Here is a 19,085-nt window from a genome sequence, read left to right as displayed (position 1 = left end):
CTAGATCACCTGTGGACAATGCCAAGTCAAGGTTAGCTTGACTACCATCAAGTTTCAAATCTCTTTGAGACTTGGTCTGACCAAGAGCATAACAATTAACGTTTCCCAAACGGTATGGTTGAACCACCTCCATTGGTTTGCTACTGGTTGTTTCCGACAAGGTGGAAAGAGTTCCCGATTGCTCCAGAGCTCAGAAATTATATTTACAATGCTCCTTTCCTGACAAGAAGCTACGCTAAAGGTGTTGCGTCACTAGGAGGGCGCAGCCTGGCCAGGTCAAGGTCACTGCCACCTGATGTCTCGTAAACAGCAGTTGCAGTCTTATCATCATCATTATCCATTATCAAAAGGACCACAAGGACCAGGACATGGAGACGACATGGATGAGACTCTCTCTCTCACACACACACACACACACACAGACAGACAGACAGACACACACACACACACACACACACACACACACACACACACACACACACACACAGACAGACAGACAGACACACACAACTAACATACTCATACATGAATTTACGAGTATGTTAGTTGTGTGTGTGTGTGTGTGTGTATTCTTGCACATATGTGTGTCTGTGTTTTAAAATAAGATTAAATCTGCCGAAAATATCAGATGAAGTCACTGCCTATGTTTTGATTGCATTAGCCAGTCTCATGAAACACAAGAATGTGAGTGAAGAGACTCGCTGATTCCTCTCCAATCACATCTCATTCAAAACCCACACTACTCCAAACATGATAGCCTACATCATTACAATAATTTCGACCTGGCGTCCCTTATATCACATCACATCACACAAATAAAACCTCCAGTCATTCTAACATACAGCACAAGCAAATATGTTCAGAAAGTGACTGCAATGAAGAACTCAGGTATCTAATGGGGGGGGGGGGGGGTGTTTAGGTATTAACCCCCTGTGCCACACTATTCACTTTGAACGAATCTTTCTTAATGGCCTTTATTTTCAGATCAAGCATCTTCAACCACTACCACAGGCCCAATACTCCTCAGCCCAAAATGGCAGAAATGAAAACAGTAGCTCACCACAGAATGCTTATATTTTGATAGCACCTAGTGGCCATTTTCAGGTTCCCCCCTGATTAACCCTCTCCCTGTGCTGCTCATGAGCTGATAATAAGGTCCTGACTCACATGACTACCATTACAAACCTATCAACTACAACATTCACACGTTAATATACCTCCTCAAATTCAGTTTTATTCAATAATTCATTCAAAGGAGGAATGAATGGAGTTGACAAACATAGCAGAAAATAGTGTGCAATACACATTTTCTCCACTAGATGCTCCATTCCATAGCTTTCGGATGTCCAGCACTGATGGTCAGTATCAGCACCCACAGTGAAGGTATTTACACAGACATACACAAACCATAAGATCAGCATTTCTACACAGATCTCAAATTAGTGTACATAGGTCTTTTGAGATGACCTTTTATCATTTGGAGTTCTTGTTTTAGCAAATAATAGTAGTACTGGTGTCCTCGGACAGACTAGGCCATCTGTCTTCACCCTTGTGAAGGATGACGCAGATTACTTTCAAAAACAGAAATATTATAATTTATTGGCGAATTCATGTCAAAAGCAATTGTTCAAATGCTATTACCATTTGTGATTTACCATGTGAGTGACACAGATCACAGTGGTATCCATCCAGAAAAAGGAGCCTATACCAGCAACATTGGAAGTTATACCTTTTTCTATTTTTCCCCGCTCATAGTCTTTTTGTTGCTCATTTGCTACTTTCAACCACAAGCGATATAGAGTAAAATTATGGTGGACCTTATTATTTGTTGTCTGGAGATATTTCCCTTTACAAATGGTGGCAATACTGCTGGGGCTGTATGTCGAACAGGTGTGGAAACAGCAATTTATTCCAAGAAATCTCTTGATACTGCACTTCATGTTAGTCGCAGTATGTGCATTTTATGAACAAATTATTTGTTTCCAATGATTTGAAGTCCTGGTAGTTTGTATCCCAATTATTAATGGCAATAGAAGATTAGGTCTCATAATGTATGAAGTTAGTGTATTCGTTGCCAAAAAAATTAATTGCAAGGACATACGGAAGAACTGATATCAAAAGGAACAATAGCCTACATTTTGAAAAGAATACAGCCCATCGCTTTCAGCTTTTAAAAAATAAATACAAATAAAATAAAAACAATCCAGTAGTGGGATAATATGGTTCTAAGAGCTACGACACATTTCTTATTCTGAGTGCCAAAAGCCAAGAGTGTCTACATTGCCAGGCTGAACAAGCCAGCCAAATCTGAGCAGTGAGTCAGGCGATAGAGCTGGTTGTGGAACAGGATAAGCTCATTTAAAAGCTGTATCATTTTGTGCCAACAGGCCCAAACACCTGGCTTTAGCACTCTAATGACTTCTTTTGGCTGGCCTTATCAAAGCCAGTCTGGCCTTATTGGAGTGAGTTTGGCACTAATTGGGTTGCATTCAACAATGCTGCAAAGAGTGGAGGAACCAGAAGTGATGATTCACTAGAGTCTAAAGGCACGAGGTGGTCCAAAGTAAGCATCTACAAGCAGGTGGAGGAAAAGCAGCACGGTAAAGAAAAAAAGAAAACAGTGTGGAGTCCTCACACATCCCAAAAACTATTATCTTGGAGGCTGGATATAGCTGAACACATGAAAAAATTGAGAAAAAAAAGTGTGAAGTCCACACACATTCCAAAAACAATTGTTATGGAGGCTGGATATAGTGAAGAGAATGAAAATGAAAAATGAAAAAATATCCACCCACCACACAAGCGCTCTTACTTTGATTCACTTGGTGAAAACCAACACAATGTTTCAACCCAACATAAGGTCTTCATCGTCTCTCTCCTGATGAACACCTGATGCAGGCTTTGTGTTAGGGCAAAAGGTTTTGCTGGTTTTCACCAAATAATTAACAGTAAGGGAGCTTGTACAGTGTGTGGATAGTTTCTCTTTTCTTCAAATGAAAAGTCTCACACTTGCACACTCAAGACACCAAAACACACCCGCATGTATACATACCATGAAAGACACCCACATATACACACTCCTCTTATCCAGTTTTATTATTTTTCAGCAAAAGTAAAAAGAGGAAAAAATGAGGCGAAAATAATAAATCCAAAAGGGAGAAACCATAAAGATGGCTACAGAAGTTCTTTCATTCATTTTTCTTTTTACAATGTTAACTTAAAAGGGGGAAAAAAACAAAAGGGAAAGAAAAGCCATTCTCTACTCTACAGGTTAATCTGAAATAAAATAAAAAACAAACAGAGGTAAATAAGATAATAGGATATTCATTTCTCATCCTGTAGTTTTTCTCCTTATTTTCTTTTAAATTGCATTCGGTTTTGTCCATTTTTCACAACAGAGGAGAGAAGTAGGGGGTAATCGGGGGGCAGAAAAATGTACAGGATATCTCAACTCTTGTTTTCGTCATTGCATCTCATTTCAAAAAACAAAAAGGTGAAACAGCTTAAAGTAAATAAAGAGGTGCAGGAACATTGAGTGCTCTTTTCACAAACTCTCACCCAAAAAAATCCTATACCAACACAACCCACCAGACCATACTCCCAGCCTATGCCCACCCCCTCATGCCCCTGTGAACCCCAAACTCAACCCGTTGAACCAGTGACCCGTTGCTTGAGGACGCCACCCCCTCTTCTCTTGGCCAAGAGGGAAAGAGCAGCCTTCAGAAGAAGAGAATCGAAGAAGAAACCCATTGAGGAGGAGGCCAGAGGAGTTAAGAACAAGACAGAGAGAGAGAGAGAGAGAGAGAGAGAGAGAGAGAGAGAGAGAGAGAGAGAGAGAGGAAGAGCCTGAGACACTGTCTGGAAGGGGGTGAGAATGTGAATGTGTGTGCAATGATGTTGACGTTGGTGTGGTGTGGTATGGTGTACGTACGTTGTGTGCAGTGTGTATGTTGTATGCCTTGTGTGTGTATGTGCATGTGCATAACTGACCACAAAGACAAGCGAGAGGTGCTGCTGGCAGGACAACTCCAGACAATTCAAGCAACAGGAGAAAAAAAATAGAGATAGCAAAAGGCAAGCAGCAACATGGGGAGAGGGCAGGCAGGCTGAAAACAACACAAACCCAAAACACAGTCAAAGAACTCAAAATCCCAGAGGTCATAGGGGCAGCTGGCAGGAGGAGGGGTGGGGTTGAGGGGGCTGGACAGAGAGACTGCCGTAATGGCTGATGGGAGATCCTGTCTGAGCAGATTCAGTCATTGGAGAAAAAACATAAAACAAAACAAAAAACATAGTAAAGCATGGGAAACATCATCAGCTTCCATGATTTCTCTAGTCTTGCTCCGACAGACACACAGTTCCCCCCACCCGCCCCTAAACAAAACAAAACAAAATAAAAATTGCCTGATTTGTTGTCTGATTTTGCTTTCAAGTCCTTCAGCTGTCTCTGTACGTGCGGTGTCAGATGTGTGACAAATGACCAAAAAAAAAAAATGTGTGCACTGCACACGTGTGTTATGATGATGCGTGTTCCTCTAAGTGTTTCTGTGCGCAAGATAGGGAGCCGGAGAAACAGACAGATGGAGAGACAGACAGATTGACAGGAGAGACCTTCTGCAGGTCTGGACTCAGGGCACAGCAGTAGAGCTGCTTGTCTGCATATTGCGTAAAAAAGGAGAGGGGATGGCGTAGGAGGTTGGATGGGTAGGGGTGGTGTGTGGGGTGTGTGAGGAGGTACAGATCGTCTATAAACCGACCGTCTGAGATGCCTGAGAGACTGTAAGCAAAAGGGTGCAAATGGAGGAGACAGAAACAAACAAGCACGCATACAAATACACACGCGCACACACACACGCACACACACACACACTGAGTGGACCACACACGTTAACAGACATGAACGGCTGAAACAAATGAACCTGAAGACCATGCACAACACATGCACACGCACGTACACACACGCGCACGCCAACACACACACACACCGTAATGCTTCATACAAAAAGGCGGATGGGGTGAGGGGTCAGAGGTTAGGTGGTGTGAAAGCAGCAGCAGCAGGAGGAGTAGAGACTCAGCGGACAGGAGGAAGGAGAGAGTCATCTACTGTAGGAGAGCGTCATGTGCGTGTGGATCGGACTGGCGCAAAGTACTTGGAGTCATTCATCTGTACCCTTTTGAGTGTTTGTGTATCGTGTGAGTGTGTAATACATAGGAAGTGTGTATGTGTGTTTCTCATGTGTATGTGTGTGTGTGTGTGTGTGTGTGTACACATACGTGCATGTCTTTGTGTGTGTGTGTGTGTGCAACAAAAGTCCAAACATGATGCGAGTGATTCCCGTTTTTCCCCATGCATCTTGTGTAATCACTGATCAAAGAGGAAAGGGGGAAAAAAGATGGGTGCACTCATTCTCTCTCTCTCACACACACAGAATCAGAAATAATAGAGGCTGTGGTTGAGCCAGAACGGAACTTCAAAGCGTGTGAGCGCCACCCTGGTGGCGGCTTAGTGAATAACAGCCAGAACTTGTGATGAAAAAGGAGAAATACAGCAAGCAGTAACACAGGGCTTGCTGTCCCCTGTTTGCCCCAAGTCCTCTGTGATCAGTACGAGAGTGAGAGAGAGAGAGAGAGAGAGAGAGAGAGAGAGAGAGAGAGAGAGAGAGAGAGAGAGAGAGAGAGAGAGAGAGAGAGAGAGAGAGAGAGAGAGAGAGAGAAAAAGAGAGAGTAGGAGGGGTGAGAGAGGCAACCATGTTGTTAACCCCCCAAGGAAGCAGTGAACATTTAAGGCTGAGGAAAGGAGGAGGGGAGATGGAGGGGTTTTTGGAGGGTGTCAACTCTGAGGGGCATGCAGACGACGGGACACAGGTGACGAGGTCAAAAGGTCAAGTTCAACTCAAGGTCACAGAAAAGGGCGAGCCCAGAAGAGGGTGCATTGACACTGACAAGAAGGTAGAGGAGTTCTCTCAATGGGAGTTCTGCAGCACAGCAAGTGTGTGTGTGTGTGAGTGTGTGTGTGTGTGTGTGTGTGTGTGTGTGTGTGTGTGTGTGTGTGTGTGTTTGTGTGTGTGGTACAGATAATTTTCATATCATATGTATCAAGGTTCCATTGTGAGAGGCCTGTTGGTGGTTGGTCGGTGTTTCAATCTTCAAGGAGCCCTCTCATGCACCTCCCTCCTCAATCTTCACCTCCCTCTGCTCGCTCATCCATCCATCCATCCATTCATTCAGCCATTCAGCCCATCCATCCATCCCGTCTTCCCACACCCATTCATCTGTCTCTCCATCCTGCCCTACCCAAATCTTCATGATCTTGCTCCTTTCCCTTAGCCCCTTAACCCTCCCCACCCACCAATGTCCATCCATTCATCCAGCCCACCCACCGATGTTCCACCATCCATCTGTCTGCTTTGTCCATTCACCCATCCATCCCCAAACCCTTCAGGGTCTTCTTGGGGCCCTTACCAACCCTCCCACCCTCCCCTCTCTCTGTCCACCCAACCACCCATGTGTCAGTCCGTTGTTCCTCCCACCCTCCCCTCTGTCCATCGGTCTCCCCTGGTGGCTGTGTCCTCCCCTCTGTCCATTTCTCTATCCATCTCTCCATCCGTTGTCACTCCATCCCTCCATCTCCCCTGGCGTGGCGTGGCGTGGCGTGTCCTCCTCAGGAGCACTCCTCCCCGATGCGCTGGCAGGAGCGGCCCACCTTGCGCTCCAGCTTGACCATCTTGAGCACGGCCTCCTCGCGCCCGCGCCCCAGGTGGTCGAACAGGCAGTCGTGCTGCTCCGGCAGCCGGTGGAGCATGCAGAACACGTACCCTGCAGAGGAGAAGAGAGGAGGTAGAGGAGGGGAGAGAGGAGGGGAGGAGAGGAGGGGAGGAGAGGAGGGGAGAAGGCGAGAGGGATGGGATGGAGGAAAAAGGTAGAAATGGGGAGGAGGAGATGGAGGGAGAGATGAAGAAGAGAGATGAAGAGGAGTGATGGAATAAAGGAGAGAGGACGGAGGGCAAGAATAAGGGCGAGAATGAGAGAAAATGGAGTAATAGAGAGGATCAGGAGGGTAGAAACATGTAGAGCAAAAGGGGAGACAGACAGAAGGATGGAATAAGAGGGAGATAGAGAGGAAGGGGTTGGAGAGAGAGAGAGAGAGAGAGAGAGAGAGAGAGAGAGAGAGAGAGAGAGAGAGAGAGGGAGAGAGAGGGAGAGAGAGAGAGAGAGAGAGAGAGAGAGAGAGAGAGAGAGAGAGAGAGAGAGAGAGAGAGAGAGAGATGAAGAGAGTTTGTCAGGGAGGTGCGGAGAGGAAGAAAGAAGGAGAGAGTGAGCAGACAGAGGGAGAGAACAAGAGCGGGAGGCATGGAGGAGAGGAGAGGAGAGCAGAGAGATAACATAATTATTTAAATATGAGATGTGGTGACTGTGCTAGATGACTTTTCATGGGAACACGCGGCCAAGACAACAGCTGGTCAGCAGCTGCACAGCTGGCCTCCAGTGAAGCCACTCTGTTTGGCTTTCTCAGGAACTTCCTCCATTTCAACTTCAAACAAACCCCATGTGGATGATGATCACAGCTGAACTCATACTTAAAATGGCCAATTTTTTTAAAAATCAAGTTCATCAGACCTTTGTTGTGTGCAAAGTAAACCCCCAAAAAAACTCAAACCGGTTAGGAACTGACGGACTGACAGACCAACAGACATGGCATATGTATAGAGTTGCTGCATGCGACTAAAAATAAAAAAAGGAGGAACAAACAAATTAGATGGACATTAGTACTTGTTTTTTTTAAAGGTTTGTGTGGTAATTCCTGCTCTTGTATGCTCTTGTAATATATATATTAAGTGATGGAGTGAAGCCAATACCTAAAAGAAATAGGGATAGCATTGCCCTGAAAAAGTCCATGCATCCCTATACATGGGTTTTGTTTTCATCAAGTCCAATGTACAGGGCTCATTTGTTGTACACTTCTTGTCATATTTTTCACAAGTGGGAAAAGCCAGGAACCACAACTTATTTTCTTACGTCTCATGCAAGATATCCAGCAGCCACAACATCACAGAGCTGACATTACGGTATCTGTGCCAATCGTCTGTGCTAATTGACCACAGCTTTCAACAAGAAGGGCAGTTGCATGTCAAATACATGCAAAGCTGAATAACCTACAAAGAGGCTTAAGTTGGGCTCAACCTAAAGAAATGTTAGCACCATTCTGGGCACAAACCCTTCCTACAAAAAGCAGGGTGGGGTTTTCCCCATCCAGTGTCTTCTTTGAGGATTTCTTTGAGGATTTTCCTGTTTTGGCTTGTTGTAAAATCTAGATTTTAAGGTTCCAAGATCGCCCAACCACAAATTTAAGACATCAAACACCATCATGTGTGAGACACAACCTGATAACCAAATCTGATGCGATTTTTAAATCATCCTTTAACCAAATCTGATGCGATTTTTAAATCATCCTTATTTTTAAATAATGTTTAGCTGTATGCTTTTTAGCAGTTCCTTCAGCCACCCACAGTCTAACAAACCCACTACACAGAGCTTCTGCTAATTGACCACTGCTTTTAACAACAGAGCAGTAGCGTGTCCAAGCAGAGTCAAACGCATGCAAGGCCGACTAACCTCCACCTAAGAGGCTTAACCACGCTAGTGAAAGCCTTCAAGCTTGTATTGGCTGGAGCGAATTTGAAATTCATGATTCCACGATTAATACTCGGAGCGCAGAGGTGTGATTAGCAAATGAATCCTCAATCAGATGTTGTTTTGTCGGTGTGTGTGTGTGTGGATTCTTTTTAAGATTAGGGCAAATGTGAAATGGTATGGATGGAGTGGCAAGTCACGTTTCTGGGTTTCATCAGCGGTAACATCAAAGGCTGATCAAAAACACTTAATCTTGTGGCGTTTTGAAAAGAACTTAATACATTAAGCTGTGCCACAGCCAGTCATATTTCTTTTTACCGTGAATGAAAAATTGGCGGTTGCCGACGTCAGAAAGAAAAATTATCTGACGAGAGAGAGAGAGAGAGAGAGAGAGAGAGAGAGAGAGAGAGAGAGAGAGAAAGAAGACAGGCAGGAGCCAAGAGAGAGAGTAAGTGAGAGAAAGAAAGAAAGAAAGAAAGAAAGAAAGAAAGAAAGAAAGAAAGAAAGAAAGAAAGAAAGAAAGAAAGAAAGAAAGAAAGAAAGAAAGAAAAAGAGAGAGAGAGGGCACGAGAGAGAACGAGATAGAGACCTAGAAAGAAACTTGGGGTAAAAGAGACAGAGATAAAGAGGAGGGAGAGACCATAACTGAGAACAAGAGAGAGACAACACAAAAACACAGAGATACACAGAGAAGGAGAGATGCAGTGCGCATGAGGGACAGACAGACAGACGGAGAGTTGATAGTGTGTTTTGGTACCACAATGCTGCAATTGAAAGGGTTGGCATTAATCCGCTACTGAAGACGGCGGCGCGGCATCTCGTTAGGGCGTCGGTTGGCGCTAATGCACTCATTAGCATGGCGGAGTTCCTTACACGAGTGCGTGGTGATTAAAAGCTCAACAAGCTTCAATTACACGAGCCTCAGTTAAACAGACTTTCAGTTAAAGCCAGCACAATTAAGGAGCGGCAAGCAGGAACAAAAGAGGAGACGCAGCTGGAAACCGCCATGCCATACACGCGCACACGCAGAGCTAGACACACAAGAACGCACGCACGCACGCGCACACACACAGTCGTGCTTTCTGAATAGAATAGAATTATAGTAGGCCTACACACACATCACTCACGCACCAACATTCACTTTACCCCACAGACAGACACCCTTACCCAAACTAGTCACACACATAGACAAAGGCATAGGTGCATAGAGACAGACACACCTTCTGAAAAGAAGTTTAAATTACATACGGTATAATCTACAGACATATTTAAAATGCCCTGGTTTGGCCTTTTGTACAGGCAATGCAATCCACACTAGTTCAACTCTCACATAGCTCTCCATCACCCCCCCCCCCACACACACACACACACACACACCTTATATCTAGGCTCCCCATCACAAGCAACCGGATTTTCAACAGAGAGGCAAGCCCTGTTGTTTCAACAAACTCTCAGACGCGTACACCAAAAACGAGACACACAGAGACACACACAGAGCAAAGATAAAGGAGGCAACTGAGGAGTGCTGACAAATTGCAGTGTTTTCATACAGATAGTGCAGAGATTATCTGCTGTTATGGATTAAGAACGAGCATTTGCAACTTCCCGCTCTCCGCCACGGAGAGGCCCAACCGGCGAGCGCTGACAAGAGCCACTTGCCAATGCCACCAACAAACAAAGAGTAAGTGATACTGAATGAAACATTTGTGTCTTAGAAAAGGCGCTTCACAAACTGAACTGGTAAGACTATGATGTTACTTACAACATCTTGGTGCGAAACTTAAGAATTCTGCAAAAAGTTTCTACCCCACTTCATATCATTGGTTGTGGTTGTCAATTTAAATGTGCTTTTCGGCCCTCCACACTTTAAATGTATAATACGTTCAGAGGAGCAAACTCTCACTCTAGTTCAAATAACAAACAATTCTGCTTCCAACTTCATGAAAGCGTAACGTATTGTATTTAAGAAATTCCTGGGTTCATATTTGAAGGTCTGCGCCATCCTGGTGATATTTGGGACTCAAAACTGACACCACAGCCTGACTGTCGTCGAGGCCAACAAAGCTACCTACTGTGATCCATGTTGGACTATGAGCAAGCAGATTTTTTTCAGGAGCTACGCTTTTAAGACCCACAAGACCCATGCATTTGTTTTTATGTTTTCAGGAAATCTGCAAACAGAGATGGGCCCATCAGCTTTGCACTGCGGCAGTTCATTCGAACATAAAAGAGTCATAACTTTATCCAGCCCGGTTACTGTATATAGGATCAGTGAGTGGTGAAGCTGAGAGCTTTGGATGAAGATGGAGGGCCACAAGCTCACTCTTCTGGTATTGCATCTAATTCACTGCAAAGCCACTATGGAGAAGACTCTAAACTAAACACAATGTAAGGTACGGTATACAGTGCAATTTGATTTGAGCTAATAATGCCAGTATTATGTCATTGTTGTAATGATATTGTGTAAATGTGCCGCCTCAAGCTGATCTGCTAACCTCATCAGCTAAATGTAATGTATTGTCATGTCATGTCACAGTTATGGTGACAGTACTGTATGTGCACCGTACAACACTCTAGGTAAGCCCATGTGATATGAATGATGGGACCTCAAGTTGATCTGGATGTGCTAGCTAATGGTAATGCAATGTCATGTGGTGTGACCGTAGTGTCCGTCCTCACCACAGTGACCTATATGAATGAAGGGACCTATGGTTGATCTGGATGTGTTAGCGGTGTGTCAGGTGATGTCATTGTCTTGTCATGTCATGTGACAGTAGTGTCTGTCCTCACCAAAGCGACAGGAGCCCAATGTGAATGAAGGGACCTACAGTTGATCTGGACGTGCTAGCTGTGTGTCAGAGGTGATGGTCATTCACTACGTTTACATGAGACATAATTCCGAATCAACTCACTTTAATTCTGAATTAAGGTTAATTCCGCTTTGAAAACATCATGTAAACACTTCACAAACCGGAATTAAATGAAAGATCAAAGTAAATTCGACCAAACTATTAATTTGGAATTATTAATTCGGAATTAAACACCATGTAACCGTAGCCATTGTCTTGTCATGTGGTGTGACAGAAGTGTTGGTCCTCACCACAGCGACAGGAGCCCGATATGAATGAAGGGACCTACAGTTGATCTGGATGTGCTAGCTAATGGTAATGTCATGCCATGTGGTGTGGGTCCTCACCACAGCGACAGGAGCCCAGCTCCTGCTGCACCAGCTCCAGCTTGCTTTGGCAGCGATGGCAGCGTCGGCGGTTCTTTTGCTTGGGGCCGCGGGGCACCTCTGAGGCCTCGTCCGCAGTGGCGAGCGACGGGGAGGGCGAGGGCGAGGGTGAGGAGACGCGGGCACGCTTCTCTGGGGACTCCTCACTCTGGGAGCTTGAGGCTGCAGAGAGAGGAGGAGGAGGAGGAGGAGGAGTGGACACGCCAAACACATGCACATTAATAACAATCTTAAGGACTCTTCACCATCTGTCTTCATCATGTAACTGCAGAAAGAGGACACAAACACACGTCAACGCTATTAAAAGGTAGATACATAGATCATAGATGCACACACATAGATGTAAATAGATGTTACAACAGGTCTTAAAGGACAAGACAGGTTTTTTCAGGGAGTGTATTTGACACTATAAATAAGGGCCTGATTGCAAAAATTGGTCTCCTCCTTTAAAGGATATGTTTGCATGATTCTGAAGGCATTTCCTGGTCTTAAAGGGGTATGCCACTATTTTGGGGCTTAATACAGTTAAAATCGTTGGCTGGGGTTTATAAAGGTGGTAAAGTGTCTTATTTTTCATGTGAAGCGTTGTCTTGCTTTAATACTAGATAAAAGAGGGAGTATATCGCTAAGCTAGTGAAAGTCAATGCATCCATGTAGCATTGCTACATGCTACACGGATCCATTGACTTTCACTAGCTTAGCGACATGCTTCCTCTTTTAACTTGTCTTAAAACAAGACAACGGCTTACATGAAAAATAAGACACTTTACCACCTATATAAACCCTGGCCAACGATTTTAACCGTATTAAGCCCCAAAATAGTGGCATACCCCTTTAATGGATTAATAACCTTAATGGCTCTTCCCACCTCAACATCATGTGACCGAAGACGGGAGTGATCTGAAGAATCTAACAACCCCCTGTGCCCCCCCCAGGCCATAGCGTGCCAGTACATGGGAAAGGGCTAGGGCTGGTTAGTTACATTGTGTGATTGTCCCCACTGTTCACACAGGTGCCCACATAGAGGCCGTTTACATTTGTGGCTATTTTTGAAAATGCACCAGTTTTTACCTCTTATTCACACCTAAACAGAGTTTTAAAAATCTCCTTTCAAAACTCTGGTTTAGTAGAGAGAAAAAGGATTCACACAAAGGAGCTGGATGCTAATCAGTGAAACTGTATTAAAAGCCGAAAAATGAAAGTCTGGTTTAAAAAATATATCCCTTTTAGGCTGCTTGGAAGAGGAAAGAAATATCTAACAAGCACCAAGAAAAGTTTAAAAAAAGATGAAACGTGTATATTATACTATTATAGTTAATATTATAGCTTGATATGGAATCTTCAGCAAGGCAGTAAGTAAACTCCCACTAGTAGAGATAACTTATATCCACAGTTCCCTGACATCTCAAAGTTCAACTAGTAGTTAGAAGCACACTCTTGATGTCAGGCTTCAAAAGTAACACATCATCTGTGTCCTCAAAAGAATGGTACTCAGTGTGGAGAGACTAGGGCAAAAAAAAAAAAAAATCCCTGATGGCTGATAGACTACCAGTATTTCTACACTTTAACACTTGACGCATCCTTGAAGCACTCTTTGTTTCTTCAGTAGTCAAATGGAAATGGAATCCATTTATTTCACAATGAGCCTTCTCAAAAATGTTGTGGGGGATTTTCACAATGATTGCCTAAACCATTGTCCCGATATCTGTGGGTAGTGTATAATTAACTTCAAATGATTAATAATCCTTTTCCAGGTTCTGGTTATTTATTTTCGACTAATTGACAACCTTGAGCAAACTTGTGCACTTTGCCTGCTTGTATGATATGAGCTTTATCCAGTGACGTGACGTCAGACACACACACGCCAAACACAGTCATGGGCAGGGCAGGCTAAATTCAACAGCTACAATCTAATACATCAATCTAATTCATCCGTTTCTGCCTGTGCACATTACATAGTTTCAGATAGCATACATTTCCATCATAAACGCCTCCAACTGATTGAGCACTTAAGCCATTTAAAAATCCACTTATTTCATGGATGTCTGGAAAAGGTGGAGAAATGTCCTGCATTGGGGCCTTCTGATGCAACTCTGGGCATCACTGCACATACAGCAACATAATCGTGTCACCTACCAGAGTCGCAAGGTCGTTTCGTGGGAGTAGAGAGAGTGGTGTGGCCCGTGTCTGTGCTTGGCGCTTCTGCAACACACAGGAAGGAGAGGGGGAGTTAGATGAAGAACAACAATCAAGAGAAAATGGTACAAGAAAAATGAAGGTAGACGACACCGAAATGGTAAAAAAAAAAGCAAAAAAAAAAAAGCATTTATGTGGCGCTTTTCCGCTTCTCCAAGCACTCAAAGTGCTTTAAATTGTGTGCCCTACATTCAGATTCACACTCACACACCAGTGGCAGAGGGTGCCACACAGGGTGCCACACAGGGTGCCAACCTGCCACTAGGAGCAATTTCTGGGTTAAGCTACTTGCTCAAGGACACTTCAATGGGGTCAGGTAGGGCGGGGCTCGAACCTGCAACCTTCCAGTCGCCAAACAGGCTTCTCCTCCATCTGAGGGCCAGCCGCCCCATCAAAGGGAACAGTGGATGAAGAACAGCAGCATTTTCATTCAACAGCAGAACCTGTACCCGCTGTCAATAACCACTGTCCACAGCTGTCCGAGGCAGGGGAATATCAAGTGGAAAATTTCACAAAAATGAATGCTTCATTACTTTTAAATTGCCATGTGCTTGCAGTAGCCTTCATGCACCACTGCACCAAATAAGCCCCAAATAAAAAGGTTGGTTTCCACCGTGACTGGGAGAGAGAGAGGGGTACAAGTGAGTCATGTCCTAAAACATCTCATTTTATGTGCATGTCTGTCCTAGTCTGCCTGTTGCACCAAGCTCGTAGATGGGGCTTGGTCTAGTAAAGGTTCCATTCACAGAAATGTTCTCATCAATGGGATTAACAGGTGTCTATTACAGGACAAATATGAACACTGCAAGCAGAGCTACAACCAAAGAGGGCTTTGTATCTGACGATATGCACAGCTTTTCTTTTTCATTGGTGCCCAAATTTCTGGCAAATTAACACTGCCGAGCATAGGCTGGCTAGCCAAACTGACTTGAACATGAAATTCGCAAGCAATGGTGGACGAACATCAGTTCATCTCTGGCTCATACCAAACTGAATTTCTTCCAAACGTGTATTGGCTTTGTCTGCTTTGTTCTACTTTAAATGGAGAAATAAAACAAAAAAGGGAGGAGAAATTCTTCAGCCATTCTGGATTAAGTACAACATGAGAATATTAAAGACAGTGTTTACATAACCTGCGTGTATATTATGCTTGTGTCTACAAGGACAAAAAGTAATTTTATCTTCACTGCCATCCACACTAAGATAGGGAAATATCAAATATTAGATACTGCATCAAAATCATGCCTGCTGTGATTCAGTTTTCATACTATGTTGCCAAATAGTTTTTTTTATTTTTTTTTACCAAAGCCTATAGCTACGGTCAACAGATTCCAACATCAATTTCTGCTAGTGATATTCTTAGAATTAATAAATTAGGGAAAGTTTTCTGTGCTGAGGAAAAGGCCGGGCTTGTGACTGCCAATGTGGAGCACTTTATTCTAAAATGAACGCAAAATAAAAATCAATAAACCATTATTTCTTGGTATTTGTCTTTGCCACTTATTTTTTTGTCTGCAGCTACAGACTTTTTTGTACCAGACCTACACTTCTTTTAATGCAATACGGCATCACTGAAATGTACGATGTTATGATTACCAAAGACAACACATTGTGACACTATCATTTTATGAGTCAGTCGTGAGTGATACTCCACTCGCTTATCCAAAGGTAGGACCAGGGACATACCCTGTGCTGATCACTGATTAGATATTGTGTCACAATCACAGACCAAAACCATAATACAAACAGGTTGTATTGTTTTTGTTTTTCACAGTAGGCCATTGTCCTGACTCCTGGCTGTGTCAATCTGCTCCTCTATGGAGTCAGCTAAGGACACATCCATTACACTGCAATAAGTTGACAGACGCCCTCATTGAGAATGGCCTCCAGTGAAGTAGGGTACTTGTAGTGAATTAGGCTGCAGGGACAGCCAGACCCATGGAGCATTGTGGGACTGCATGCCCTGCTGAAGGGCACTTACTTCAGCTATGGACGAATTAGCAGACGAGCAGTGGTTACTCTTTTGTTTTGCTACTGGCATAGGAAGCGAATCTTAGACAATGCATCTTGATTTTTGTTACTGGCATAGGAATCAAACGTGAGATGAGGCTGAGATGAGTCCTTAATGGACATGTCATAATAATAAAGACATTTTTAACTATACTTTTTGGAGTGCCTTGGTGAAGAAAAGTTTTTTTCTCTTTTCAAGCAACTTTTTTGACATTGAACCTTGAACCAAAGAGCACCCACAAGAATACTTTTTTCTGACTTCCAAACATTGTGAGATGAGGCTTATTTGACGACTGGCATAGGAATCAAACCAGAGACGATGCACATTTTTTTGCTACTGGAATACAACCTGTAACCAGAAACACATAGCCATAACAACATAGATGCCAGACCTGCTCCTACCCTAGAGCAGTGATTCCCAACCTTTTTTGTCCTGTGTACCCCCTAAGCATCTTTGTCACATGATGAGTACCCCCTCCTTCATGCTCTATATCTGTTCGTCTGTCTATCCCAATGTGATTACACCCCATATATTTGTTATTATCACATTTTCCACGTACCCCCTGAGGTGTGTCCGCGTACTCCTAGTGGTACAGGTACCCCTGGTTGGGAAACACTGCCCTAGAGCATTGTGGGGATGTATGCCCTGCTCAAGGAAGCCGGGCATACTTCACATAAGGACAAGACAGCAGACAAGCAGTGCTGATTCCCTCCCATCCATTTTCTTTTGCTACTACTGGAATATAAACCGAACCCGAAATGCTTTTTTTTGTGAAGGCATAGTTATCAGCCCTGTGACCATTAAATCACAAGACATGCTCTAAAGCCACTAAGGCCACACATTGCTCCCCCCCCAAGCAATACTGCAACCCAAAATGACCTCACAACATTTGTTGTTGATATTCCCAGCCATACTGGCATCCATTACCGTAACAGCAACCAAAACCACAACCATAAGGGTTAATATCTCCAAAGGCTTCTTTCAGCAACATATCCGGGAAAGTTCACCTGCCAGAGTTCAAAAGCGGTCACACCACAAGGGTTTCTTATCCATGCTCTCTGCAAAGGTAGAAATTCAGCAGTATGGGTCGCCATGGCTCAGTGGGCACACCATAAATTTGGGGATGCGGGTTTGGTTACAACCTGCTGTCTTTTCCCAATCCTTCCCCCATGTCTCTCCATTCTGCAGATATTCTGTAATATACTTTTTATTTTAGAGTTTCAGAGTAGGATACTTGTGTGCATGCATGTGTGTGGGAATTGTTTGCCTCTCTCTCTCTCTCTCTCTCTCTCTCTCTCTCTCTCTCTCCTCTCTCTCTCTCCTCTCTCTCTCTCTCTCTCTCTCCTCTCTCTCCTCTCTCTCTCTCTCTCTCTCTCTCTCTCTCTCTCTCTCTCTCTCTCTCTCTCTCTCTCTCTCTCTCTCTCTCTCTCTCTCTCTCTCCTCTTCTCTCTCTCTCTCTCTCTCTCTCTCTCTCTCTCTCTCTCTCTAGTATCTGTTTAACGGGCTCTCCTTCCTGGTAGTTGATGTGGCAACAGATAAGACCCTTTCTGTATTTGGAGCCAACAGTCCATCATTCTATTGTCAAGAACACAGTAGGAGGTCTGGACTCTGGGGGCAGTTGTGAAAAACAATCTTAAGGCCGTGTGTGTGTGCATGTGTGCGTGTGTGTGTGTGTGTGTGCTTTGAGAGAAGTGAAAGTGTAGAGAAAGTAATCTCCGTGAGATACAGTATTAGTATCACAACATTATAAAGGGCTGATGACACCCAACACTTTTATTAGGCAAGATGAGACTGTGCTGCTTTCAATGTGTAAAAAAATCCACAATGTTTTGGGGAAAAGGGTTGATAATGACTTGTGAAGATTGTTGATTACATGCTTAACCCATCTTAACCTAAGGCACCTGAAAAAAACCCTTTTTTGAACATAAAATAAGTTGCATCTACAAGTTAAGACCGTCATCTTGCATTAGAATGTATTAAATCAGCTCTAACATAACCACACGATTATTTAAAAATCTCAAATCTCATGAGCCTGGATGCTGTGTCCATGTAGCTCCAAGTGGATAGGTCAATGTTGCGTATATGCAGCATCCAGCATCAATCGGTTAATCTAATGGGATTCAAAATCAAATGTGTGGCATGTGCTCATGTATGTACCTATTTGTTGTAGTTACAAACTTGTTGAAGTCATGGAGAGATGAACCAAACTGAACTGTGTTTTTTTTAAAGCAACAAACTGTCCCCACATCCTGCACTTGAGGTTGTGCATCTGAATCACTGCAGAGAAGGGTACTGTGCTTAGTACACCTGTGGTATTCTTGCCCACTGACTGAGTGACAAAACACTACAAGACTTGTGTCACCACCACACGATGGCAAAATGTGTCTGAGGCAACTTTGTACCGACAGTAACAGATACAGTTTCCTGGAAAACATGGTCAGGGAAGACTACAGTCGGTTGTGGAGTTCCATATGTCGATGTAGTGACCCTACAAAAATAAATCACTTATAGTTCTGTTCAATGCAACTTCAAAAAATATGTGATTCACAATATTTGAATCAAAATTCAAAAAATGTTTTCCGGGGACCCCGTCAAGTTGGGAAGTGCTTCTTGTCAAGGTAACTATAAAGTGCTTGGGGATGTCAGTAAGCACTAATTCACTGGTTCTCAACCTATTTTGAACAAACGCCCCCCTCGACCTCATCATAAGCCTGGCAATGCCCCCCTTAGTATTAAAAAATAAATGAACGAATGCCCCCCAATAATAACTAATCTCCGTCCGCTCTCAGCTGTATCCTTCTCAACGCCCCCCTAGAACTCACCACCGACCCTTGGGGGCCTGTACCGCCCCCGTTGAGAAACATTACACTAATTCCTGTTTGAAACACTTCCTCCTAACAGCTGAAAAACATACACCACTGACTGAACTAATCGTCCACCTCTTTGCCCATTTGGTAGCACGCCTGCCTTCCACACCAGAGTTCAGTGAAGTTCAAGGTTCAAGACTGAGTC

The 19,085-nt window shown here is 43.8% G+C and overlaps 1 protein-coding gene across 1 annotated transcript in view; it reads right to left on the bottom strand.

The window, feature by feature from the left end:
• Positions 1-6,507: 6,507 nt before the first annotated feature.
• Positions 6,508-19,085, bottom strand: part of zfand3 (zinc finger, AN1-type domain 3) — a 21,079-nt gene continuing 8,501 nt past the window's right edge. The window contains exons 4-6 of the mRNA XM_063224069.1: positions 14,003-14,068; positions 11,828-12,028; positions 6,508-6,816 (exon numbers count right to left, since the gene is read on the bottom strand). Of these exons, the coding sequence (XP_063080139.1) occupies positions 6,662-6,816; positions 11,828-12,028; positions 14,003-14,068 (422 nt within the window). The 3' untranslated portion in view covers positions 6,508-6,661. The remainder of the gene's footprint in view (positions 6,817-11,827; positions 12,029-14,002; positions 14,069-19,085) is intronic.

The sequence above is a fragment of the Engraulis encrasicolus genome, chromosome 19 (assembly GCF_034702125.1).
Source record: "Engraulis encrasicolus isolate BLACKSEA-1 chromosome 19, IST_EnEncr_1.0, whole genome shotgun sequence".
Taxonomy (NCBI): domain Eukaryota; kingdom Metazoa; phylum Chordata; class Actinopteri; order Clupeiformes; family Engraulidae; genus Engraulis; species Engraulis encrasicolus.
Note: the sequence above shows the minus strand (reverse complement) of the source record. Positions and strands in the feature narration are given on the sequence as shown.